The sequence below is a fragment of the Vombatus ursinus genome, unplaced genomic scaffold (genome assembly GCF_900497805.2).
Source record: "Vombatus ursinus unplaced genomic scaffold, bare-nosed wombat genome assembly UNPS02009205.1, whole genome shotgun sequence".
Taxonomy (NCBI): Eukaryota; Metazoa; Chordata; class Mammalia; order Diprotodontia; family Vombatidae; genus Vombatus; species Vombatus ursinus.
Genome location: NW_020948983.1, coordinates 56,026,080 through 56,052,096, shown reverse-complemented (window position 1 = coordinate 56,052,096; position 26,017 = coordinate 56,026,080). Strand labels below are relative to the sequence as shown.

At 43.0% G+C, this 26,017-nt stretch overlaps 1 protein-coding gene across 1 annotated transcript in view; it reads left to right on the top strand.

The window, feature by feature from the left end:
• Positions 1 to 2,002: 2,002 nt before the first annotated feature.
• Positions 2,003 to 26,017, top strand: part of MEGF11 (multiple EGF like domains 11) — a 297,384-nt gene continuing 273,369 nt past the window's right edge. Inside the window, exons 1-3 of the mRNA XM_027851943.1 lie at positions 2,003 to 2,118; positions 7,302 to 7,403; positions 12,948 to 13,048. Coding sequence (XP_027707744.1) covers positions 2,003 to 2,118; positions 7,302 to 7,403; positions 12,948 to 13,048 — 319 coding nt within the window. The remainder of the gene's footprint in view (positions 2,119 to 7,301; positions 7,404 to 12,947; positions 13,049 to 26,017) is intronic.

Here is a 26,017-nt window from a genome sequence, read left to right as displayed (position 1 = left end):
TGTGTGCCCTTCAACAAGGTGAGCATCTCTTTCCCAGCTGAATCTGGCTTTCCTCCTGAGGCTGTTCTGAGGGTACCTTGATTTCATTTTTCATGGTGGCCTCTGGGCCCACCCCTGGCCACTTACCAGCTTTCCTTGGACCTGACTTGCAGGTGGAGGGAACCTTTGGTTTGCTCATTCACTGACTCTCTTGCTTTGCAGAAACACTAGAAACTCCCTCTTCTTCTTCTTCTTTTTTTTTATCTTTTTGTCCTGTTCGGTTCATTTCTGCCAAATGATGTCCCAATTCTAGGTATATATGAAGAACTTTCCGAATTTGGAAACTGGAATAACTTAGAATCTGTGACAACCCAGAGAGGGCCTATGATGGTTTGCCTTTGTATTATCTGTGATGAAAGGACTGGCTAAGGGAATAAAGGATGACATTTTAAAGTTAGCTCTTGTTTGTATATAGATGATGAATGACTGGCTCTTTCCAGCTATTGCTAGCTAGTCATTAAAGCCAGGTCAGGAGGCATTTCTTCAAACATGTGAGCCTTTGAACCTGCAAAATGAAGTGGTTTGGAATCTTCGTGGATTTGTTGAGCTCTGCCTATGATTCTAAAGCCTAGGAAGCTTCGATGAAAGGTCAGGATTAATATGCAAATAACCTTGACACAAGTGACTCGAACTCACACTAAGATATAAATGACTGATATACTACCCTTTCTTGAGAGCAGTTTTTAAATAATGGGAAGTAGAAAAAAAGGCACAAAGACATTGAAGACCTAAAGTTAGATGTAGGGGAGGGGTGGGTGGGGGGCAGGGAGAGGGGGAAGGAGGGAGGGAGAGATGTCATAGAGGAGAAGGTAAAGCAAAGGAAGCCTGGAGGCGTTGAAGGCAAATTTCTCCAACTTCATAATTCTTTGCCCAGGGCTGAGTGTACTCACTTGAAAGTAATGAAATGGCATTTCTTTAAATGTCTTCCATGATTCAGACTCTCTGCTAATCTAGACTAGCTTGCATGTGATCTCTCCTCTCTTGGAATCCTCATGACGCTTTGCTCCCCATCCTCGCCTCCCCTTTTGGCACTTAACCAATTTTGCCTGGCACAATGGCTACTTATGTTCTTCTCACATCCCGTCCATCCAACTTTATAAGGCTATGTCCTTATCCATTTTTGTGTCCGTCATAATTCAGTTCACCAGTCATTTATAAATTTGTGGTTGTTGCTGCTTAGTCATATTCAGTCACTTCCTATTCTCCATGATCCTTTTTGGGTTTTTTTTTGGCAAAGATACTGGAATGGTCTGCCATTTCCTTCTCCAGCTCCTTTTACAGATGAAGAAACTGAGACAAACAAGATTAAGCGACTTGTCCAGGGTCACACAGTAAGTATCTGAGGTCAGATTTGAACTCAGGAAGATGAATCTTCATAATTCTAGCTCAGGTATTCTACCCACTGTGCCAACTAGCTGCCAATTCATATTACTGTGTGCAAGATTCTGGGAATTCCAAGGAAACCAAGAGTCCCAGCCTTCAGAAACTCACAGACTATTAGGAGAAATAACAACAGACATGCAGACAAGCACAATTCAGGAGCCCAGCATGTGGGTTTTACATAGCAGTCTAGAAAGGAAACCTTCTGCAGGTAGGGACTGTGTCATTTTGGTCTTTGTCTCCCCAGTATCTAGCTTGTAGTTGGCACTTAGAAGACATTTGTCCAATAGAATTGATTAATAGGTACTTGGTAAGTGTTTGTCGAATGAGTAAATGAATGAATGAATGACTCTGAGTTAGCAAATTGTTACTATGATAGACAAAATGTCTGCAGCTGTCAGAAAAATTTGTAGATCAAGTGTAAAATATTGAATGTTCATTACTCCACGATGATGGGAAACTTAATCTGCTTAGCAAATCTGTTTACTGTTTGATGTTGGGAATATGAAGCACTGAACAGATGTTCTGGGAAGCAGTTTGATTAATAACCCCTCTTCTTTTGTTCCCCTTCATAGGACCCGAGATGGTACTCTCCCTCTTAGCAGAGTCGATGGTGAAAATGTTATTTCTCTCCTTCCTTCTGCAAACCACACTCTCGCTGAACCCCGATGATCCCAATGTATGCAGTCACTGGGAGAGGTAATGGCCAAGCTCCCCTAGACAGATTGTTTGGCTCCTGAGGGTGCCCTGCTCCCCTTGTGAGGTGAATCAATAATTCACACCTGTTTATTGAATACTCACTCTTATGGAAGGCTCTGTGGGGGAATAAAAGAAAAGTATAAAACTTGGCTCCCACTTTCAAAAAACTTACAGTTAAGTTAGGGAGTCATGGAATACCCATTAGAGACAGGTACAATTTAGCATCAAATTACATCTTCAACAGTGTGATTCAGATGATAGGGATGGGACATTTCCAGGGAGTATGGAATAAGACTGGTTGGATTGTCAGGAAAGGCTTCGTGGAAGAGGTGCGACTACAACTGACTTTTGAAGAACACTTGGGCTTGGGAAGTGCAGAGAAAAGTGAGTTATGGGTGGAACAAGCAGGAGACCTGCCCGACTGGAACAGGAAGGCTTGTTCTATGAATGGTATCTAGGTAATCCTAATAGCTCAAACCTATGGCCCTCTGAAGTTTACTATTATTATTTTCTTTTTCTTCTCATTATTACTAAGAATAACACTTCATAATGTTCCTTTAAGGTATACAAAGTGCTTTTCTGCGAGGAAAGCAGTGCAAGAATTGTTGGCACCATTTTATAGATAAAAAATGGAGATTGCAAGAAATTAAAAAAAAAAACCAACTTGTCCATGATCAGTAACTAAGTCAGGGCTTGCCCCAAGGTCTTCTGTGCCTTTACACCACGCTGAGATACACGCACAGGTGCTTGGTGACATTGGAGCTTTCCTGCCAGCCAGGAGGGTTGCTGGCAATCATTGCTCTACATACTCTGCTGTTACTTTAATCTTTAGACTTCTTATATTTTGTCAGTATTGTCCCCAAACTCATGGTTTTATTCTGGAACCGCTAAATATTAGATGCTGTTAGTCTTCAGTGGGAGGTAGCAGGTAATGACAATGAATACTTATTCAGCGCTTTCAAGTTTGCAAAGCACTTCTCATATATTATCTCATACCAATCTGGCAACAAGCATTTATTAAGTACCTACTATGTGTCAGATACAGCTGAGTCTTTTTTTTTTTGAGGCAATTGGGGTTAAGTGACTTCCTCAGGGTCACACAACTGGTTAAGTGTCTGAGGCCAGATTTGAATCTAGGTCCTCCTAACTCCAGGGCCAGTACTCTATCCACTGCACCAACTAGCTGCCCCATAGCTGAGTCTTACGATATAACCGAGTGAGGTGGGTAGGACAAGTATCATGATCCCTCCTTTATGGATGAGGACACTGAGGCTCAGCTGGGTGACTTGCCAGTGGTCATCCAGCTGGTAGGTATTAGAAGTGGATTTGAACTCGTTTTCTTGACTCCAAGACCAGCCCTCTATCCACCATACCATACTGCATCAAAAAAGATGACAGACTTTCTGTCACTGTCTTTATTGCTTGGGATGATTGTCATGATTTGTCAAACATTTCTTATGTGCTAATAGACCTAAATATTTGTCACAGCATGAATCTACAAAGATTTTGCCTGTTATAGGCAGCACCTTTATAGGTATTGGTTGCTAAGTGAAAAAGAAAGACAGAAACACAGACACATAGAGACAGACAGCGATATGGACAGAGACACAGACAGAGAGACAGAGAAACAGTCAGAAACAGAAAGACGAAGACAGACTTGGGACCTTTGATAACACACAACTGCATGTTAACTTGTCTCTCTATGCAGATCACTGTTCAGATTCTAGAGAAAGAAAGTTTCCTGTCCTCGAAGGACTTTGTAACACTTCAGTGAACTTGTGTCAAAACATAAATTAGCCGTCTTCTTTTCTCCCATGTGACTTTGGGATGTGGGGCTTCTTATAAGGGATTTAGCTATAGGACCCCTTTTGACTGAGGTCATTTGGGGATAAAATGAGGTTTCTTTCCAAAGGTCAGGAAATCAAGAGACCTGGGTCTACTTCTCACTCTACCCCTTACAAACAAAATGAATTTTGGCAAACCTCCTGTTCTGTATCTATGAAATGAGTAGTTCAGACTTGATGATCTCAGGGGCTTCTTCCAGGTCCAACATCCTATGATGACTCTTTCACTCACCCCAAAAGTCAAATGGCAGATGCTTCTGCTCCTAGATACTTGGTGTTGAACAGTCAACCCCACTCTGGTTGCATGTAGAGGCCAGTTGACCTGGAGACTTGATGACTCTGATGAGAAAATGTCTGGAGGCAACACCCATCACAGTGCCTGATGCATTGTTATTGTTCACTCATTTCAGTCAGACTCCATTTGGGGTTTTCTTGCCAAAGATACTGGAGTGGTTTGCCATTTCCTTCTTCAGCTCATTTTCCAGATGATGAAACTGAGGCAAACAGGGTTAAGTGACATGCCCAGGGTCACACAGCTAGTAAATGTCTGAGGCTAGATTTGAACTCAGGAAGATGAGTACTCTTGACTCCAGAACTGGTACGCTATCCGCTGTGTCACCTAAGCACTAAATAAATGTTTAATAGAATGACTTCCACCTACTAATAGGCTTAAAGATTAGTAAATTGAAATTAGGCAGCAGGTATAGTGGATAATGTCAGTCTTGGAGTCAGGAAGATCTGCATTTCTGACATAAAATAGTTGTATGTGGCCATGGAACAAATCACTTATCTTGACAGTACCTCCCCCACGACCAAAGAAAAAAACCCCACAACCTGTCTGTTATAAGCTACACTGAATTGCTGATCTGTGGCAGTGAAAGGAATTTCCAAATCAGTTCTCTACACTGCAGATCTCTCCTCTTTCCTCCTCCCCCTCTCCCTCCCACCCCCAGCAAAAATATTGCTCATATCCTAAGGATGTTTAGAGGAAATTACTTTATAGACTGTAATGTGCTATAGAAATGTGGGCTGCTATTATTAGTAATAGTAATAAATCAAGGAGAAACCCAAATTAAATCTCCAAATTGATGAGCTGTGCTGACTAGGACAATGCCATTACTTGAATGTTAGTAAGTCAAATAAATAAAATTAAAATGAGGGCCCTAGTGGAGGAATCATGCTGTAAAAGAATAGCAGAAGCTTGTTACTGTCCATGTTTCATTGGTGCAGTAAGCCTTGTGAATTCACAGTTAATCTTGTGCAGAATGCAGTCCCAGGAATCCTTGAGCCCATTGGGTAGGTGGGAGGGCAGGCAGGGGAATCCTAGGGGCCTGCCACACTCTTCAGGGTTGTCAAATAAGCTCGTGCTCAGGAGGGACAGTGCCTGGCCTATCTCCTCAGATCTCTGGGCCCTGGTAGTGAGATAGCCCTCAAGCCCCCTGCCCCCCACAACGTGATGTCAGAAGTAGTTTAAGAGCTAAGGCTTCCTTGTCTCCCATGGGTTAGGGGAAAGAACACTGGATTGGGTATTGGGAGGCTTAGGTTCAAATCCTGCACCTGATAATTGTGTGATTCGACAGTGTGCAAGACACTTAAGCTCTCTGCCTACAGTTTCTTCGTCTGGGAGCTCCTTGAGAGCAAAGAGCAGTCTTTGTCTTTCTTTTTATTTCCAGTGCTTAGCACAGTGCCACAGTATGTGCTTAATATGTGTTTGTTGACCGACTCTAAAATGAGGGAAATGGATCAGACAGTCTCTCAGTCCCATGAGCTCTATGTCATAGAAAACCAGGATGGCAGCATAGCTCAAACCAAGTTTCAACTGATTTGGTCATCAGCTTGGGTGAGAACTTTGGTGCAGGGAAGAGAAAGTTGAACTGAGAGAACATGCCCCCTATTTCTCTGGGTATAAATCAGGTTTGAGGTTTCTGTGTTGGTCTTGGTTACCCAGGCTCACCCATCTTGGCTCTGCCTCTGTGGCTAATGGAGAGGTAACCCAAGTTTTAGAGCACACACCCACCCATGTCATATATTAAGTGGAAAGAGCCCTGGGTTTTGGAGTTAGGAGTTCTGGGTACTTATCCTGACTTTTGTATTTAATACTTGGGTAACAAGATATTTTTCTTCTTGCTGAGACTCGGTTTCCTTACCTGTAAAATGAAGGAATTGGATGAGAAAATCATTGAGGTTCCTTCCAGCTTGAAAGCCTCTGATTCTGTGAACTGTATGGAGGGCCCAATGCTATCAGTCCTGGGACCCCACTTTAATTCCTAATGTTTCTAGTAGCAGCCTGTTCTTGGCTCAGCTCCATTGCACATTACGCGAAGATTAAATCTGTGTAATTTAAAAAATACACACCCTAGCCCCTAGAGACCTCTTAGGAAGAATTCCCCAGTTGGATTAGTGCTCCAGACGGGAGCCTCGGTAATTATGCCCCTCCATCATAAAACACAGTGTAAAGACCTCCCTGGGCTGGTAAAGCCTGGCTCTGTTAAATTAATCTGGACCCTCATTAGCATTTTGATATACAAGCACCGTTAACTACCCAGCCACAAAGCTAAGATACAGTCCATACCCAGAACTTTAGTATAATTCTCTTTCCCCAACCTTCTCCCCCCTTCCTCATCCCTGCTGAGACAGTCACGATTCCCCCATCTTTTGGGGTGCCACTGGGGCTTTTTTGTGGGGTTGGGAGAAGAGGCCCTGGTCTGTAGCGGGTTATAGAAAATTGGAATTTATTGATGTGCCTGATCTCTCCTTCTAGAATGCAAACTTCTGGAGGGCAGGATTGTATTTGTAATTCTTCGTGTCTCCTACAGTACCTAGCACAAGGCCTTCCTCACACATAGTATATACTTCAATTCTTGCAAATAATAAGTACTAATGAATGATTTCCATGACTCATTCAGGAGCAGAAACTCATCTAAAATTTGATTCTTCCCTAGTACCCAACACAGTGCTTTGTATATAGTATTTGCACATAGTAGGTGCTTAATAATTTTAAAAATTTGAAGTAATTGAAAATTAATGAATACATGAATGAATCAGTGAACTAATATTTCAGGAAATGATCCAGGCCAGTATCTCTAAGAGGGGAATGAAGTATATGTTCTTGGAATAATACGGAGGGAGAATATCTGGTTTTAGAATTCCTCTTTCCTTGAGTCTGGGAATACGTGTTTGTATGAGCAGGGAAGGATGGTAGCCTCAGCTTTGGCACATTCTGCAATGTGATGAGGTCTCTTGGTTTTGCACCTGGCTAGTGCAAGGAAGGTTTGTCAGTCCTAAAAAAGATCAAATCCCCCTGGGTGATAATGCATGTCTCTCTCCTCTGTCCCTTAGCTATGCTGTGACAGTCCAGGAATCCTATGCCCACCCTTTCGACCAGATTTACTATACAAGATGTACAGACATTCTCAACTGGTTCAAGTGTACGAGGCATAGGTGAGTACCATCCTCAGATGAAGAATTCTTCATAAATTACTGGGCATATGGACCTTTGACCTGACCTTGATCCTTAAGACTGTCACATCACTGAAAGTGGGGGCGGGGGGGCAGGTTGGAATCAGGACCCAGAGGGGGAGAGGGTAGTGTCAGAGAAGAATCCAGACCTTGAGGAGGGGTGAGATAATGAGGTCATGCTGTGGCTTGCTATGTGATTTTGGGCAGTTTCCTCACTTCTCTGGGCCTTCTCCTCCTGTAAAATGAGGAATAATAATTGCTTCCTTACCATTTGTCTTACAAAGCCATGGTAAGGTTCAATGAGATTTTTAAAAAAAGATATAGAAGAGCTCTGAAAATTCTAAAAGGATTGGGCAATTATCAGTTAATGGTATTCTCTAACGGGACAAACAAGAGGCTTGAATTTCCCTCACCAATGAAGGTAAAGTTGGGAATCAGTTTCCCAGAAATTTATGAAACTGCATCAAACCATCCTGACTCCCTTTCCAGGATGCATGTAGGCAATTAGTACTGGGAACATAGTAGGTGAGAGCCGTTGTGGTTAAGTGGTTAGAGATCTGGCTTCTGTTGTGGCTAATTAGTACATGGAACAATAATACCTTGATCCCTCGGAGAGTCAATAATGGGTAAAATAACTTCAGTGGCCCCCCTTGACAAAGGATCTTGAGGAATGGATGGTGGAGGCCCTCCCTTAACCTCAGTTAGTAATAGGGAAAGCAGATTTCAACAATTGCACATCTGAAGGGGAAGTTGCCTATAGAGAATCAGGGATGTCTGATGGTATTTGGGGGCAATCCCTCAGACTCTCTTGGACATTCTGAACTACCACAGGGAACAAGAAGAGTGAATGCTCAGGCAGTTGAAGGGGCAGAGATCCATCTGGTGAGCAGGAAATTATAGTTCTGAGTTTACGGGGAAGATCATGACCTAACAGGTTAATGGGAGACTCGGGCATAAGGAGAAAGGAATGTTTCATGGAAAGAGGGCCAAGGGTTCAGATCACTTCATAGTCAGAAAGACTTGGGTTCCTGACACCCACTGGCTGTGTGACCCTGGACAAGTCATTTAAACTCTCAGTGTTCTAGGCCAATGATGTCAAATTCAAATTGTAGCAGATCCCTACCAGCCACATATTGGCTTAGAAAACTACAAATTAGCACCATCTGTGTTGTATTTTTATTTACTTTGTTAAATATTTCTTAATTACATATTGATCTGGTTGAGGCCACAGTCAAGAGTTTTGAGGGTCCTTACCACCTGCCTGCCGTGAGTCTGACGCCTTTGCTCTAGGCAACTCTCAGACTAAAAATTGGCAGAGAAGGTGCTGAACTGAATGGTTAGAGTGAGATCACGAGTGTTGTCCTTTTCTCCTAATATGGAAAACAGCATGATACAGTGGGGAAAAGACAACAACCCTAGACTGAAAGCAGGACACCTGGGTTCTAGTCCCAACCCTTGCACTAACTTGTGTGACCTTGGGCAAGGCTCTCCTCCTTGGGTCTCAGTTTCCTCATTTGTGAAATGAGAGGCTAGATGAGACAATCTCTGAGTTCCTTTCCAATCTCTGATATGCTTTGGTTGTGTGCTCTTTGCTCTCTCTGACCACCGATAAAGTGGCTGGCCTGCTCTTTATTTCAGAAACAATCAAGTTCCAGTCCTAGAGCTGAAGCTGGCAAGGATATCACTGCCACGTTTCTGTGACTGGGAACGTGTGGCACTGCTCTGTCCGTTGCTCTGAAACTGGGGCTACCCATTCATCACCTCTGGCACCCGGCAAAGGAGTGGCTGCTTATTAAAATAGGCTGTGTTCCTGGAAAATGAATTATTTTGCAGGATTATTGAGTTGCCTTGCAGCTTTCCTGATGACCCAGAGTGCACACGCTGACAGCGATGTCATCAATTTGCTTAAATGCAGACAGGCGTGTTTTAATATGGCATCCTTCACCTAAGAGCCGGCAGAGAACCAAACTTGCAGCCCCCTCCATTTCCTGCTGTGGGGCTGAGATCCAGAGAGGCAAAGGAAACTCTCAGTCTAGGTTATAAAGGAAAAGAGAAAATTCTGGTCAGGCTATAGACTCTGCTTCATGAGAGGTCCTGATAATTTATACAACATTTATACAGTCGCTTGCCAAGCACTTGTTTCTCATTTGATTCTCACAACAGCCTTGTGAGATAGATGCTATTATTATCATCCCTATTGTACAGATGATGAAACTGAGGCAAAGAGAGGTTAAATGACTTTCCCGGAGTCACACATCTAGTGTTTGGGACAGGATTCAGATAGACTAAGGTTTTCCTGACTCTGTCTATCACTCTGTCCACTCTATCCACTCTTCTACAAGCTGGCTAAAGGCTTTTAATAAGAGCCTAGAAGCTTCCTGTTAAGGTGGATTAGGCATAACTTGTTTGGAGGCAAGGGAATAGATCAGATGACCTCTAGAGTATGCTTTCAATTATAAGACTTCACCCCCCCCCTCCGCTCAGGTGCTTACATAGCTTCCCCAAAGACCCCTGGGAACTCTCTGCCTGTACTAGCAAGCCAGACTTGGCTTTCAAACCAGGACACTTCTTCTTATGGGTTTTTGATAAAGTAGAATGACCTTATCTAATGACATCCCCAAATATCACAGATTTCCTAGGGGATGCAAATGCTGTCATTTGTCATAAAGGGAAAAATTTAAAAATGGAGGAAAGATGATTCAGCTTTTCCTGGGAGGGCCAGGAAATGTAGAACTGAGGTGTGACTGCTTAGCCACTGGCCAACAATGTAGTGTAGCCTCCTCAGCTAAGTTGGTAATGGTTATCATCTGCTGTCCCCTGGGCATGGTTGAGCAGGGTTTGCTGAGTTGATAATTCCGTAGATAGACAGCTCAGCAGAATAATCTCACCAAGAGGCGAGACCCATGGGAAGAAGAAGGTGTAGAGAATTGGACAATCTGGAAGAGACTTCAGAAGTCACCTTGTTGAACATCTACCAGATCATGGATCCCACTATACCTGCGAGGGGTCCTGCAGCCTTTACTTGAAGGCTTTCCAGCATGAGAGAACTCATTAACCAATCATGGTAATGGAATGCAGCCCATTCCATTTGGGGCTAATTATCAGATTTTTTTGTTTTAGTTGAAATCTGCTTCCGTGTAATTTCTACCCATTGATTCTAGTTCTGCCTCCCAGAGTCAAGCAGGATGAGTCTAATTTACCTTCCACGTGATATCCTTTTAAATATTCGAAGCTGCCTCTCATGTCTACCCCTCTTCTCCCTACCTAGTGATCTCTGCTCTAGACTAAGAGTCTCTCATTCCTTTGACTGATACTCTTAAGAATTGATTTTGGGTCCTCTTGCCAACCTTGTTCCTCTTCTCTGGCCTTGTTCCTGTTTGTCAATGCCCCTTCTAAAATGTGGTTCCTAGAGCCAGGCCTCACACTATGGATGTGGTCTGATGAGGGTCCAGTTGGAGCAATGATAGCAGTTGCAAGAATGATAACAATAACTCGCTGGCATTTTTGTAGAGCCTGAAATTTTGCAAAGCAGAAGGAGTATTTTACGTGGTGTCTTATTTGACCCTAACAACAACCCTGTGAGGATGATAGTTATCCCCATTTTATAGATGAGGAAACTGAGGTACAGAGAGTTTAAGTGAGTTGTCCATGGTCACACAGCTCGTATTTCCTGACTCCAAATCCAATGTGCTCTCTATTATGACTCCAAGTTGCCTCCCACTTACAGCAGGACTATCACCTTGGTCACCATGAGCATTACAGATAATTCTTTTAATGCAGCAATTAGCTTCTTCTTTTTCATGGCTACTTTTTAGCTCATATCCACACTGGTGCAGTGGATTTTGTTTTTGTTCTAAGACTTTGCATTTATCCTGATTGTTAGCTGTAGCTCACTGATATGATCTACCCAAGTCACTTTGGATTCTGCTTCTATCATTCAGTGCAGAGGATTTCTCTTTCCAGTGATTGCTTTGATTCAACAAGCAAATCTGGGCAGGATGAATAAATACAATCACTAATAAAACATTGAACAGAACTGTGCCAAGGACAGAGGCTTTTGGTGAACTTGAACTCCAATAGAGATGTCACTATTATGTTAGATTGTCCATCACTGGTCACCTCTTCTAAGCAACGTGAAGTTAATCTCATTTGTAAAGTGTCAGATTTTAGGCCCTGGAACCCATCACCATTGTTCAGGTCCCTTATTGAACAATTTCTGTATCTGGGATCCAGAGTTGCATAGGACCTGACTGCAGACTCACGTGTAGACTCAACACTCTTTGTGTCTGATCCATCAACCATGTATGGATTATTTCAAATGTGTCTTTGGTGGCAAATGTTTAATCCTAGAATGACTTCCTGTTGCATATTTCTGAGCTATAGTCGTCGGAAACCGTGATCTTTGGAAAAGTAAATTAATGTTCTCTCAGTCTACTTATTAAAGCAAATATGCAGCATCATGCCCTCTTTGTTTCTATCTGTCTTCCTGCCAAAACCCAATGGGAATGATGTTGGGATTATCTGTTGTTGTGTATTATGCATGCCACTCCTCCCCTTGGTGAGAGTGGATACCCAACTTACTTGCTTACTATTTGATCTCAGACAAGTTTCCCCTCCTCTCCCATTTCCCTCCTCCTCTCTCCCCCCACTTCAGTGTTTTCTGTAAAGTGAGGGAGTTGGACAGAAGGATCTCTTAACGTCCCTTCTGGTTTTGAAAGGCAGGGACAATGTTAATTTAAGAGGGAGAATACAGCCCTTGGGTTTTCTTGGCAGAAAAAAAATGCTTCCAATTCTATGAGTGGCTCTGAATGATGAACAGGAGAGAACACGCTTCTTTGGAAGCCTTTTCCCCCCTTCCCTCTGGGAAGAAATTCCAAAAGGACAATAGGAGTGATGAAATGAGTTAATCTAATCATCTCTTCATCCCAGCTTGCCATTGACAAGGGGTACTGAGGGGACAGTGACCAGATATGGAGTGGAAGGAACACTAGCCTTGGAATTAGATGACCTGTTTTTAAATCTCAGCTATGTCACTTAGTATCTCTGGGACTGGGGGTGAATCACTTCACTTGTCTGGGCTTCAGTTTTGTCTTTTGTAAAGGGATAGGGTTGGCCTAGATGATCTCTAGAGCCTTTCTAGCACCAAAACCTATTTTCTTACCTCTTCTAGCTCCGTGATCTAGAATACTCCCCCTCTGTGATGTTACATCAAGGCTAGAGATGTCCTCTAAATTCCGCAATCTCTCTTCTCCAGGACTGCAAGAATATGCTTAAGAATCATTCTGGATGTGAGGGAGAGTTGGCAGACATTAGCAGATGTCTTATGCATTTCTAATACACTCAATATTGCTAGTGTCAAGATTTCCTTGTTGATTTTGTTTTATTGTGTTCCTTCACATCAGAAGCCTCCATGCATTTTAAAGTAATTATTGAATGGCATCCTAGCTATAGCTTAACACAAATATAATTCTAACAGTAATGATTGATTTTCAATGCTTTCAAGTGGCTTTCTGTCTTGTGATTTAGAATAAGTTATAAGACGGCGTATCGGCGAGGCCTCAGGACCATGTACCGACGGAGATCCCAGTGCTGCCCAGGATACTATGAGAATGGAGATGTCTGCATCCGTACGTAGGGGAAAATTGCTGCTCTTTGCCTGATTGGAGGGGTGGGGGAGGAGTCAATCTTTTGAGTGAGTAGACCCAGGGTAATTGGATGAGTTGCAGGGCTTATCCATGATTGAAGTCAGCAGCCACCTACATAATATCATGTACCTATGTGTAATACATCTGCCCATGAGTCAGAGCAGATTCTGTCTGTTACTGAACCTGAGATTTTCCGTTTTGTTGTCATAGCTTTGGGATCTATTGGAGACAAATTAATTTTACACGGACTAAGGCATTGTGTTATGTGGGAAGATGTAACATTAATCTGGCTTAGTTTATCAGATTAATAACCCAATATGTGCTGTGGACGCAGTAAAGAATATAACTATAGGACAGATTGGAAAAAACGAACACCAGTTAAGCTTTGATGGCAGAGGGTGGGGGTGAGTGAGAAGAGGTAGGAAAACATCCAGAAGTGGGGCATGGGGAGTGTTGCAGTTCTTCAACACTGGGTTCATGGCAAAAGGGATTATGTGCCAAAGACAAGCATTGTTGACATCACCATTTCCTTTTGGGCTAGCTCTAGGGTCATATGATACATAGTTGAAAAGAATCATAGAAGTCATCCAGTCTGGTCTCCTCAGTTTACTGATGAGGAAGTCGACAGCCAGAGAAGTTAGGTGATTTGCCCCAGGTTCCCCAGGAAATGGCAGCACTGTGATTTGAACCTAGCTCCTGCCTCTAAATTCAGCATTCTTGTCAGCTTTTCCCATCCTACTCTGGAATCTGTTTTCCTAGTACATGTCTCTTTTCTGGAAATAGCCTAGAGTGGTGAAGAGAGCACTGGACTCGATAGGCAAGAAACCTTAGGGTAGAGTCTCAGGTATGTTTTAAAAAAGATAGTGTGACCATGGGCCAGCCATTGAATGTTTCAAGACCTCAGTTATTTATCTGAAAAGTGAGGGGGTTTGGGCAAGATGATTTCCAAGGTGTCCCTGCCAGTTCTACCATCCTATCATTTGAGAAAGTTCCAGTCCCTCCTCCTCACCCTCAACTTACTCCTGGAAAGTTGCCATTTTCAAAGAGAGCCTGGCCTTGAGATGTTGTTTAATGCCATAGTCATCCCAGTGTGGGGGTTAGAACAGCCAGCCTCATGAATGAAAGAAGCACCCCCCCCCCCCCCCTCAAAGCCCCTCCTGCCTCTTAATTTTGAGCAAGGCTTTTCCTGTTAATATTCTTCCTGCCATTCAAGTAGGTAGAGCAGAAGCTAGAGAGACTCCAGATTGGGTGAGTGTAGGCGTGTTGATGTTTGGGAATGAAATGACAATTTTCCCCACTGTTGTTAAATCTCCCCTAATGCTAGAGAAACTCAATCCTAATTGCATTAGGGGGGAATGAATGGGAAAAAAAACACTAGAATGAATGGGTTGGATAGGGGTAGTTTTGCAGTAAAAAGAATGGAAAAAATTATAGAGCAGTGGAGAGGTGAGCCAGCAGAGAGGACATGTCCACTATTTCTCTGGGTAATGAAGGTGATTGCAGGCATTCCTGGACCTACTAGAGGTGGATTGGGGTGGGGAAAGAGGTGCAGGCAGCTCAGGTTCTGGTAGGGTCCACCACATTGCTTTTTTTCCTTTTCCTCTCCCCCTTCAAGCATATGGTGATTCAGACTGGGTGTATTATATTAGACTCATAACGCCAGAGGCAAGATTGATGGGAATGTTTTCCCCCACTAGAGAGTAGAGTTATGGCCCCAGGAAATCATAAGAGAAAACTCAGATGTCAGCAAGGGGGACCTAAGAAAGGGATGCCAGATTCCTAGGGTAATTTTCATTAGGTAATGTTGATGAAGCCCTTTGAAGGCAGACAACGCTGCAGAAGTGCTAAGTGTCCCAATTTCATAATATCATAATATGCTGATTTGGGAAGGCAGTTCAGACCTCTTTCAGTGTGCAACATTTATAATGTCTGGTGCTGGCACTGTGTGCACAACGGGCTGACCAGAGCTGCTTAGATGAGGAAATCTAGCTGCAAGACTGTGTTTGGGAGAAGGAGGGTTTTTTGTTTGTTTGTTTTAGAAGATTGGACATATGCACCCATTTTGAAAGTCAAGCCAACAAGCAAGTCAAGCCAAGTCAACAAGCCATTTTATTAAGTGCTTACTATGTGCCAGGCACTGGCTAAGCTCTGGGACTACAAATATAAGCAGAAAGAGAGATTATACCCTGCCCTCAAGGAGCTTGTATTTTTGTGTGTGAAGACAACACATAGAAAGGAGCTGAAAAGTGAGGGAAGAAAAGAGATGCAGGTGCCAGGCATGTTATGAATATGTCATGTTATGGCATGTTATGAACAGTCATGTTCTCTGCTTATCCCAGGCAGCATAACATAGTGGAGAGAGGGTTGGTCTAGGAGTCCAAGAGAGTCAGGAGTATACCCTGGAGAGGAATGAAAGGAAAGTTCAAAGCAAGGGATTGGGAATCATAAGTTATATGGTTGTGACTATTTAAAAAAACGCTATTGTCAAGGCATTTAGAAGTGTAGGGGGTGGTTAGGAGCTTGAGAAATGAGTAAAGTCAATGAGTATTTCTTGAACATCAACTACGAACTCAGCTCCATGTTAGTTACTATAGGGAATGCTAGAGATGTTCAAGGCCTGGTATTCACCCCCAAGGAGCTTACTACCTCATCAGAGAAGACAAACAGATGTAGAATGCACACTAGAATGTAATTTAACAAACCCAGCAAACATTTATCAATTGTCTCTAATGTGGAAGGTACTGTGGTAGGTGCCAGGGACCCAAAGGAAGAAAAGAAATAATCCTTGTTCTCAAGGAATTTTCATTCTATTGAGTACTAAATTATGTGATTGATGGAGAAATTTAGAGAAAGGAGCAATTAATGGGGGGCTAGACTGGGAAAATCAGTTGATCTCTTTAGGCCCTAGTTTCTATAAAATGAGGAGCTTGAACTAACCAGATGATCTTTGAGGTTGCTTCCATCTCTAATACTAACATTGGACAATTCTAGTTTTGGGAGAGGGGAGATTCTGGAAATATGGACATTAGGAGTCATTGCAATATTTCAGGCAAGAGATTATAGGAGCTTGAATTAGGGTGGTCACCGTATGAGTGGTGAAAAAGGGGTGGATGGGAAAGAGATTGCAGAGTTTGAATTGGTAAAATGTCAATTGATTGGATGTGATGAGTGAGGGAGAGGAAAAGGTCAAGGATGTCTCTGAGGCTACCAAACTAGATGACTGGAAGGATGCCCCAGATTGCACTAATGAAAGTTCTTTCCTTTGTGTTAAGCAATTCCCTCTTTCTGTGTCTTCTTTTAGAATAGAAATGCCTTGAGAGAGTTAACTTGGTAGTCATAGATTTCATCGACTTTAGAGCTGGAGGGGACTTTAGAGGTAATGAAGTCCAACCCTCTCATTTTACAACTGGGTAAACTGAGGTCCAGAGACATTAAATGTCTTGCTCAGGTCACTTAGGTAGGTAGTAAATGGTAGAGGTAGGATTAAAACCCCCACGTATTCTGACTCTTAACTGTGGCCTTTTCACTCTGCCCTGTTCTGATTCTCACTCATGCTTACCATGTTTTGGTAAGGATGAGTTTCTCAGCTGCTACCCTAGCTTGACACAAGAGATGGGGTATCAGGAAAGCCCTGGGTTCTTAGAAAAGCAAGGAGATGAGAAACTCTAAAAATGGGTAAAGAGAAGGTACTGAAGACAAACTCTGGTGATATGGATCAGTCCCTTCCTAGGGCTCACAGCTCAGGGACATGAGGACCCAATTAGAAAAGCACACTTGGAGAATGCATATGAATTTCAGCTTCTCTGTGTGAATGGCAAATGAAATGATAATCCTGTCAAGCTTCTAGAGAACTTGGCCAATGCTCCTCTAATGGGCCACCGGACCTTTTGTTTCAGAGAAGGACGTGTCATGAGCAGTCATGTTCTCTGCTTAACCCAGGCACCATACACAGTGGAGAGAGGGCTGGCTTTAGAGTCACAAGGACCTGGGTTCTATTCCTGTCTCTGACAGAGATTAGCTGTGTGAACATGTGAACCCTGCGTGCCTCCAGGCACTTCTTTAAGACTAAGATACAGTAAAGTTGCAGAACTGTACAAAAGTAGATCACAGAGCTAGAGCTGGATGTGTTTGTGAGGAGGAAGTGGGACTTTTCTGTTTTGATTTCTACATTGTGAGATTTTGTACATGAACTTATTTGGAAAGTCAAGCCAACAAGTAAGCCAAGTCAAGAACTGAGTGGGACCTCAGAGATCATGTAGTTCAGCCCTCTCATTTTATAGATAAAGAAACGAAGACCCAAGGAGGCTGTGGCCAGCCCAGGGTCACCCCTGAGGAGAGAGTAATCACGTTCAGTGGGATTTGAACTATTACTCTAGGGCTAATGCTCTTTTCCCCTTACCATTCTGGCTCAACTAGTGAAGGTAGTTTCCACACTAGGATTTTCCACAATGATGAATCACTGGATCAGACCAAAAATAAACAAACAAAATTGAACCTCTGTCTTTGGGACAGCACACAAAAAGGTCAAGGTCAGTTGCTAAGGGGCAGGAGGACGTGGGAGTAGGTTTGCTAGCTGAGGTTTTTGCTTTCCTGATCACCCTCTTCCTTGAGTATCATAAGGGCTCCATGTGCTGACTCCACCATGGAAGGAGAAAGGTGGCAGTTTTTTAATTGCAAGCTGTGCTCAGTAATTAAATCTCTCCCATCCAGACCCAGAAGGCTGCCAGAGCCTTTGAGTGAAAGTTGTTGCTGTTGTCAAAAGCAGTTGAGTATTTATGTAATGTCCAGCTCCCAGGTGCTCCCTGGTCAGGGCATGTAATGGTTCTTTGGTTCTCTCTGCTCTTCTTTGTTTATTTGAGTCCTGCTCATCCTTTAAAGCCCAGCTCGTGTGCTGCCTCCTCTGATCACCTTAGCCCTCAATCAACCAAGAAGTTAATCAACAATATTTTTTTTTTGTTATGCTCTTAGCGTGTGACAGATACTTTTTCTAGTCATTGGGAATCTAAAATTGAAAACTAAAAGTAAAGCAGTCCTGCCTTCAAGAAGCTTAGATGCTCTCACTTTCCCAACTCTAATGGAGCTTATTGTCTATACCTCTTATTTGGCACTGATCCTATGCTACCCTGTATCATGTTTTTAATCTTATCTTCCTGGATGGATTATTAACTCCTTGAGGGGAAGGCTCATTTCTTACGTTTCTTTGTACTTTTATTACTACTCTGTTGTTGTTGCTGTTTCAGTCCTGTCTGACTCTTTGTGACCCTCTGTGGGTTTTTCTTGGCAAAGACACTGGAGTGGTCTGCCATTTCTTTCTCCAGCTCATTTTTCAAATGAGGAAACAGGCAAACAGGATAAATGACTTGCCCGGGTCACGCAGGTACTAAGTGTCTGAGGCCAGATTGGAACTTGGGTCTTCCTGACAGTGTTCTATGCTCTGTGCTACCTAGCTGCTCTATTATTACTATTATTCATGATAACAGCTTACATTTGTATAGCACTTTATAGGTTTCAAAAAACTTTATATTTGCTATTGCATTTGACCTTTACACCCACCTTGTGATATAGGTAGTGCAGGTATTATTGGTGCTATTTTAATGATGAAAATGAGCCCAGAGAGGTTAAATGATTTGCTGAAGGCCACATAGTAAGTAAGAACCAACATAGTGACCATTTCTGACAATCTACGTAACATCAAGGGCAACTAGGTGGTGCAGTGGATAGAGCTCCAGGCCTAGAGTAAGAAAGATTCATCTTCCTGAGTTCAAATCTGGCCGCAGACACTTAGTCGCTGTGTGACCCTGGGCAAGTCACTTCTTCCTGTTTGCCTCAGTTTCCTCACCTATAAAATGAGCTGGAGAAGGAAACGGCAAATCAGTCCAAGATCTTCGCCAAGAAAACCCCAAGTGGGCTCATGGAGAGTTGGACATGACTGAGCAACAACACATAGCTAGTAAGTGACAGATCCAGGATCAGACAATCAGGGACTGGTCCATTCTTTGCATTTGTATTTCCATCACCAGTACAATGCCTGACACACAGTAGTTGCTTAATAAAATACTTATTGACTGATTCTTTCCTCTCTATTGTACTGCCTCATATCCTACCTAGTACAAGGGTGGGCATGTAGTAGATGCTCAATAAAGAATAGTTGATTGAGCATCCTAATCCTCAATCCCCTCTTGATGCTGACCCTCCTCTTCACCTTCCCACCCCCAGGTCTCATCACAGTGGTAGAGTCCAGATGCTGCAGCATTCAAGGCCTCACCTATACCTTTATGCTGATCCCTAGCTTCTGTCCAGGGCTTCTTGCCAAGTCTTGTATTTGGAGCCAGAAAATCTCGGCTCTGCCTCTTATTTACATTTTTTTTTTAGGCAATTGGGGTTAAGTGACTTGCCCAGGGTCACACAGCTAGTAAGGGTCAAGTGTTTGGTCTGAGGCCAGATTTGAACTCAGGTCCTCCTGACTTCAGGGCCGGTGCTTTATTCACTGCACCACCTAGCTGCCCCTGGGCTCTGCCTCTTTATGCCTCTGCAACCTTGGGCAAGTCTCCATCTCTTTGACATAATTTCTTCATTTGTAAAAGGAAGAACTTGGCCTAGATTATCTCTAGACCATTTCTACCACTCACTCCTTTGATTTCTGTGATCCATTTTGCAATTTTCCTCACCTTGTTGAACTTCTAGCCTTGTTTTTTAACCCCGTTGTGGCCCTGAGAGGTGACAGCTAGTTATTCAGATAAATCAGTCCATGCTGATTTGCTAGCAGGATAGGACCAGAGGCTTGCTTACTAGATAGTAAGAGAACTTTCTCATATAAGTGGCCTTCTGAAGATAACATATCCACTTTTGATGTACCAGCAGGCCTTTTGGTGCCCCTGCTTGGAGCTTCTGAGTGAGCTTGCTTGTGTCACCCTACTGTGAGGAGAGAGGAGAGAGGGGAAAGGGGGCGGTATTCCACTTTCCTTGAATGGAGTTCCTTGGAGGAGACTCCACTTGGGCAGGAGCAGATTTTTTCAAGACAGAATAAGCCACAGTCAGTAAGATAATGAAGAGGAAGTTTAGGAGCAGAAACATGTGGATAAAAGGTTTCTGTGCAAGCTGCTGCTTGGTGCTTTGTTCCTTCCTCCTGGCCTTTGTTAACATTCAGAAGCCCTGCAATTAATGAGGATCAGTGTAGGCTGGGAAGCTCTTAGCTGAAATCTTCACTAATGGCTCTTTCTTTGATTAAACAGTGATTTTCACCCACAAAATAACCGTTCAGGTTCTCTCTCTTCCCTTCCCACATGTTTGCTGCTTTATCATTTTCAAAGGTCTCTCAGTGTTTTATGGGAGAGAGAACCTTGGTCTAGGAATAAGGAGACCCGAGGTCCAGTTGTGAACTCTGCCAGTAAGTTGTAGAATGTCAGCTCCCTACTTTAAAGATGAAGAAAATGAGCCCAGAGAGGTTAGATGATTTGTCAAAGGCCACATAGCTAGTAAGTGACAGATCCGGGACCGGGAGGGTAGGGATTGTTTCATTTGCTGCAGGTCAGGGATTATTGCACTTTGGTATTTGTATTTCTAGCAACTAGCAAGGTGCCTGTCACAACATACTTGATTAATCGGTGTGTCAAGGTCCCCCTGTGACATCTAACACAGGCATGCCCGGGGAAATGGAAGGGATCAGAAGGTGTTCTCAAGGACCACAGTGTCTTTGACCTTGACTTTGGAACAGAATTGTTCTTGTCTAATCCTTTTGTGCTTTCTTGTGAATAAGACCTTAGGCAACTTACAGAATATCTCAGTGCACATGTCCCAGGGACATACTCATTGGGAAAGTGTCACGTGTACGAAGACTGCCGGAAGTCACACTGCTCTGCCACTGTGAGTTCTTACTGGAGTCTCTTAGAGTGAAGTTAGGGATGCTGTAGAAAGTTATTGAAGGTATTCTTGGCCAGGTGCATGAGGAGGAGGAGGAGAAGAAAGGGATATATGCCTAGCATGAATCTCTGGGTCAAAAGATATTTTAGCCACTTTATTTGGAAAATTCCATATTGATTTCCAGAATGATTGGGCCAGTTCTTAGCTCCACCAACAATACCTCTCTTTCCACAATCTCTGTAAAACTGATTATTCTTATCTTCTGTCATCTGTGCTAATTTGCTGGGCGTGAAGTCAAGCTGTTTTGATTTGCATTTCTCTTATTATTAGTGATTTGGAGCATTCTTTTATATTGCCAATGTTTTACAATTCTTTTTGAGAACTGTTCATATCCTTTGACCAAATATCTATTTCTTCCAAGGTTATTCACAGGACCATAGAATTTCAAGCTAAGAGGGCTGGGAAAGGTCATCTTGTCCAACCCTTTACTTTATAGGTGAGGAAGCTGAGGCCCAGAGAGTTTGAATCCTGAGTCCACGCACCATTGCCGAAACTCCTCACCCTTTTTATAACCCTCCTCTAAGAAGCAGACTGAGTTATTTCTATGAGCTCAGGAGTTACTTACTCTCATTTAGGTCTTATGATGAGAAATATTTTGAGATTTTTAAATGAAGAAGCAGAAGACAGAAGGTTCCCAGTCCCTCTGCAGGAGTCTCTGTGTGTGGGGTAAGGTGTATGCATATGTCCTCCCTGCAGTGCTCACTGGAAGCTTGTCTTCCATGGATTCCTTTCTTGTTTTCATTTCTTTTATTTATTTTCCTTCTCCATTTCTTCAATCAGCTGATGGTGCTGAGTTGTCACCAAGCCAAATTTTGGTTCTGTAGCATGGTGTGGTGGAGAGAGTGCTTGACTTGGAGTCAGAAAAGCTCAAGTTCAGACCACAGTATAGCACTTACTGGCTTTGTGACCATGAGCAAACCACTTAACTTTTCAGTTGCCTCACCTGTAAAATTTGGGAGAATATTATAATACCTATCTTAGAAGTTTGTTGTGAGGCTTACAGCAGAGAATATGAGTAAAGTGCTTTGCAAACTTTAAGTCTTTATAAATGTCGTTATCATCATCATCATCATTTGTACTTTGGCAGGGACAGAATGAGACCATTAATCTCATTTTTCTGGGAGGAGGTGTCCAAAATAGGACCATATACCACCTCAAGAGCTAAAACTATCAGACGCATCTCTGTTTTTCCTGGGCAGAGTGGGGGTAGGGAAGGCACCAATCCTTGTTTAGAAACTCAGATGCAACCATCGGGGGACTGGAAAACTCCTGGAACACTGAAATCAGTCTGGCCATTGCCTGCAAACCTCACCCATTCTGGGCAGCTGAGTCTAGCATCGTCAGCCCTTCCAGCAGGGACAGCTCCCTCCCTGTCAGGCACGATCCCTGAAAATAGACTGAGGAGGCCAGAGAGTAAATCTGCTCCAGGGTGATTTACAGGACAGTGTATTTGCCCAGCTAAGCTTTTGGCAAAGTTAAATGCACAGGCTATGGGGAAAAAAGAACCGTTTTCAAACAGCCATGGGGTTCAAATGTCCTTCAGTCCTCCATAAAGGATTCTCAAAATTATGTGGACTAGATTAGTATCTCCTTTACATGAAGCCATTTCAATGCCTCCTAGCTGCTTTAAAAATAAAATCCCTGGACAGCTGTTTTGTTGTTCTGTCCAGCAAGCACATGATAATTGAAGATTTCCCTTTAAAAGTGTGTCAGGTGGAAAGAGCCTCTAATTTACTAAATGGAGGAACCTTTGTTAGGGAGACTGATTCTTTGTTCCATCTGTCCCTTTTAATCTTGTTTTGCACAATAGAATTACATAAAGCATTGCATGAGAAGTTGGTTCCAAGTAGGAAGCATGGACCCAGTCCAACCCCAGGGGACTAAGTACGCAGTGGGGTGGAGAATTTTGATTCTTCCTTTTCTTCCTCCCCCTTTTCTTTTTTCTCCCTCCTTTTCCTTCTTTTCCCCCATCTTCCTACCTTTCCTTCCCTCCTTCATTGTTCATTCAGAATTATGGTGCCAAGAAGATTTCGAGCTTTGTTCTTAGGCTTATCAGAAGTTCATCCTCATTTTTGTTCCCACCGCCGATATCATCTTTGTTTGTTAACTGCCTCTCTGCATGGAGACACCAGAGTCCAGATTCCAGAGCAGGATTTCTAACCCGTCCACTTTTGTGGTGTCAGTATAGCCCAGGTTTTTGAGCTCTGTTAAGTATCAGCTAGTGATGGATCAGACAATCCTATTGGATAGGACTTGGTATTCTGGAAGGCAACAACAACCAGTCAACAAGCACTTATTAAGGGCCTACCATGTGCCAGGAATGTACTCATAGTTTTTTGTCCGAGGATCTCCCTAAAATCTGACCCTTTCTATAAACATATTCTGCTACTTAGCATCAATCATTAGTGCTTGAATTATGGCTCTGAGACATTGACAGCCAGAAAGTTATTGGGATGTAGGTTTGGAGAAGCCTTGGATCACAGAATTACAGAACTGAAAGACATCTGTCTCATCAGCCATCTAGTCGAATTCCATATCAAAAGATAGTCCCCACTACAACACAAACATATATGGTCATCAAGTCTTTGCTTCAGTAAGAAGGAACCCATTACCTTCCTAAAGGCAGCCCATTTCACTTTTAGATTTTCAGTTCAATTAAATAATGTTTGAGCACCTACTATATTCAGAGCCCTGTGCTAGACTTTGTTGGAGGATAGAAAGAGGAGGAGTAAGACACAACCCTTGCTATCAAGGAGCTTGTAGTCTCGCTGGGGAGATAGCAAGTACGTGAATAACTGAGTGAATGGATGAATAAACATTCATTAAGGGCTTACTATGTATGTACCAGGCACTGGGCTGAGTGCTGGGGATACAAAGACAAAAGACAAAACAGTTCCTGCTGTCTAGGAGCTTATATTCTAATAGGGGAAAGCACATATTAAGGCATGGAAATCAGCAAGAAATGCCTTGGTCCAGAAAGTCACAAAAATGGTGAATGGAGTCATAGGATAATTGATTTGCACTCTCTTCAGGGAATAGTAGTATCAATTTGGTTACTATTCCTAAAACTATTGGTGAATAACCATAGTATAAAATAGAATATAATAAATACCTAAGAGAGGTTTTAAAAAAGCATGAGAGTTCAAAAGAGAGAGAGAGATTTGACTTTTTGAGGATGATAAGGGATTGATAGTGGAAGGGAGTAGTAATGGGAGTGAAGGCTAGAGAGGTTGGTTGAAGTTGGAGAGCCTTGAATTCTAGGCTAAGGAGTTTGGACTTTGGCAAGTAATAGGGAGCCATTGTAGGTTTTTATGTAGGGGGTCAATTTGGTTAGCTGTATACATTAGTAAAAATAGTCTGTTTCTATTATTTGGGATAGATTAGAGGGAGTAAATATCAGGATTTGGGATAGTGACTAAGGAAGGCATTATAACAGTCTAGACAAGGGATAATTTGGCCTTGGACTCAGATGATACTTGTGGGAATGGAAACGAGAGAAGCAAGGGGTGATGGGAGTTGATAGTTTATTGGAAGTTGGAGGCAAATGAGGGGAAGAACTAAATAGAGAACAAGACACACAGGTTTTAAACCTAAGTTTTGAGAGTGGTGGCCCCACTAATCCCAGGGTTGGGTGTCTCCTGTTAGCAAAATCCAGGCTCTCTGTTCACCATGCGGTTCACCCACATTTGTAATAAAATAGAGAAGGCAGTGATAAGAATTAAGGACAAAGTCAGTCTTAGGTATGCAAAGGGATTGTGGATGAGCTCTAAAGAGTAACTGTGATCAGTTTCTATGGAGGGCAGAAGAGGAAGGCTTTAATTTCAGGAGAGAATTGGAATTGAGTAATTCCTAACATATCAGTAATGAAAGGAAATGAATAAGACCCTGATTTGTTTGGGGAGGACTAAAGTCAGTTTAGCCAAAAGGCAGAGGATAGAATATGCGGCATTTCTGAAGGTTGCCTCTAAGTTTAGAATTCTAGAACTGTCCTGAGCTGAGTGATGGGGCAGTTCTGCCTGGCCGTGGCAGAATGAACAAGACCACCTTTGTAGGGTCTTTCACAGGCACAAGTCTATGAGAGAGTGGCCAGGTTCCAAAAAAGAAACATATTTAGGTAGAATGCAAAACTGCACTGAGTTTCCCATGTTTGACACAATGGAGCTTTAATATGTCTACTCCTGACATGTGTGCAAACCTATGTGTTGTGAAATGGAACATCTCAGCCAGAGTTCTTAATTACTTGCTAAGGAAAAGAGGCAAGCTTTAAGCACTTTGAGGTCGCCTGCAAACAGTGGTTTATTTCTGACACTGTTGGGATGGGGGCTGGTGGAGAGAGAAGACTGGGAGGAGGAAGCCATATGGCCCAGTGGTGAAACATCTGTCTCTCTAGGAGGAGCAACTCTGCAACTCTCTGCCATCTGGGTGAATTACGATCCTTGCCATTTCCATGCATATGTTGTGGCAGCACACCAACATAGCAGTCAAGTGGGCTTATGATGAAAAGGGATGTAATGGCCCCGGTTCCAGGCACTGGCCCACAAGCTGTACCATCCATCCTTGGGAAGCCTGACTCAGCGAGTCCATCTTACTGAATATTCATGTCCTGGCTGGGGTCCTGTCTCTGAGGTTATATGGATTCAGACCTCTCCTGTTATACATATATGCTAGTGCTCATGCAGGTGGATCATTCTATCTTAGGGGGAAAAAAAAATCATGTCAGTCCTTTCAACTCCAGAGCAGCCATGCCCCTTTCCCTCTCCCTAGTCACTCTGTCGGTTCTAGAGAAGCCTGTGTGCTGGTACCCTCTGGTTTGGGGTTGGTTGCCGGTTTTCTTTGTTCTCTGATCCATGTTGGGTGCAGCTGGTTCCATGCATGGGAGAGTTAGGTGCTTCTGTTGATTGGGAAGTGTACGTGCTTTCTTCCAAAGTGACCTCTTCCATTTTCTAGCTGTTCTTTTTCTTGCTACATTAGCCTGGGCAGCATTTACTGCTGTGTGGGATTATAAGTTGTATGAGCACAGGAAACTTGTCT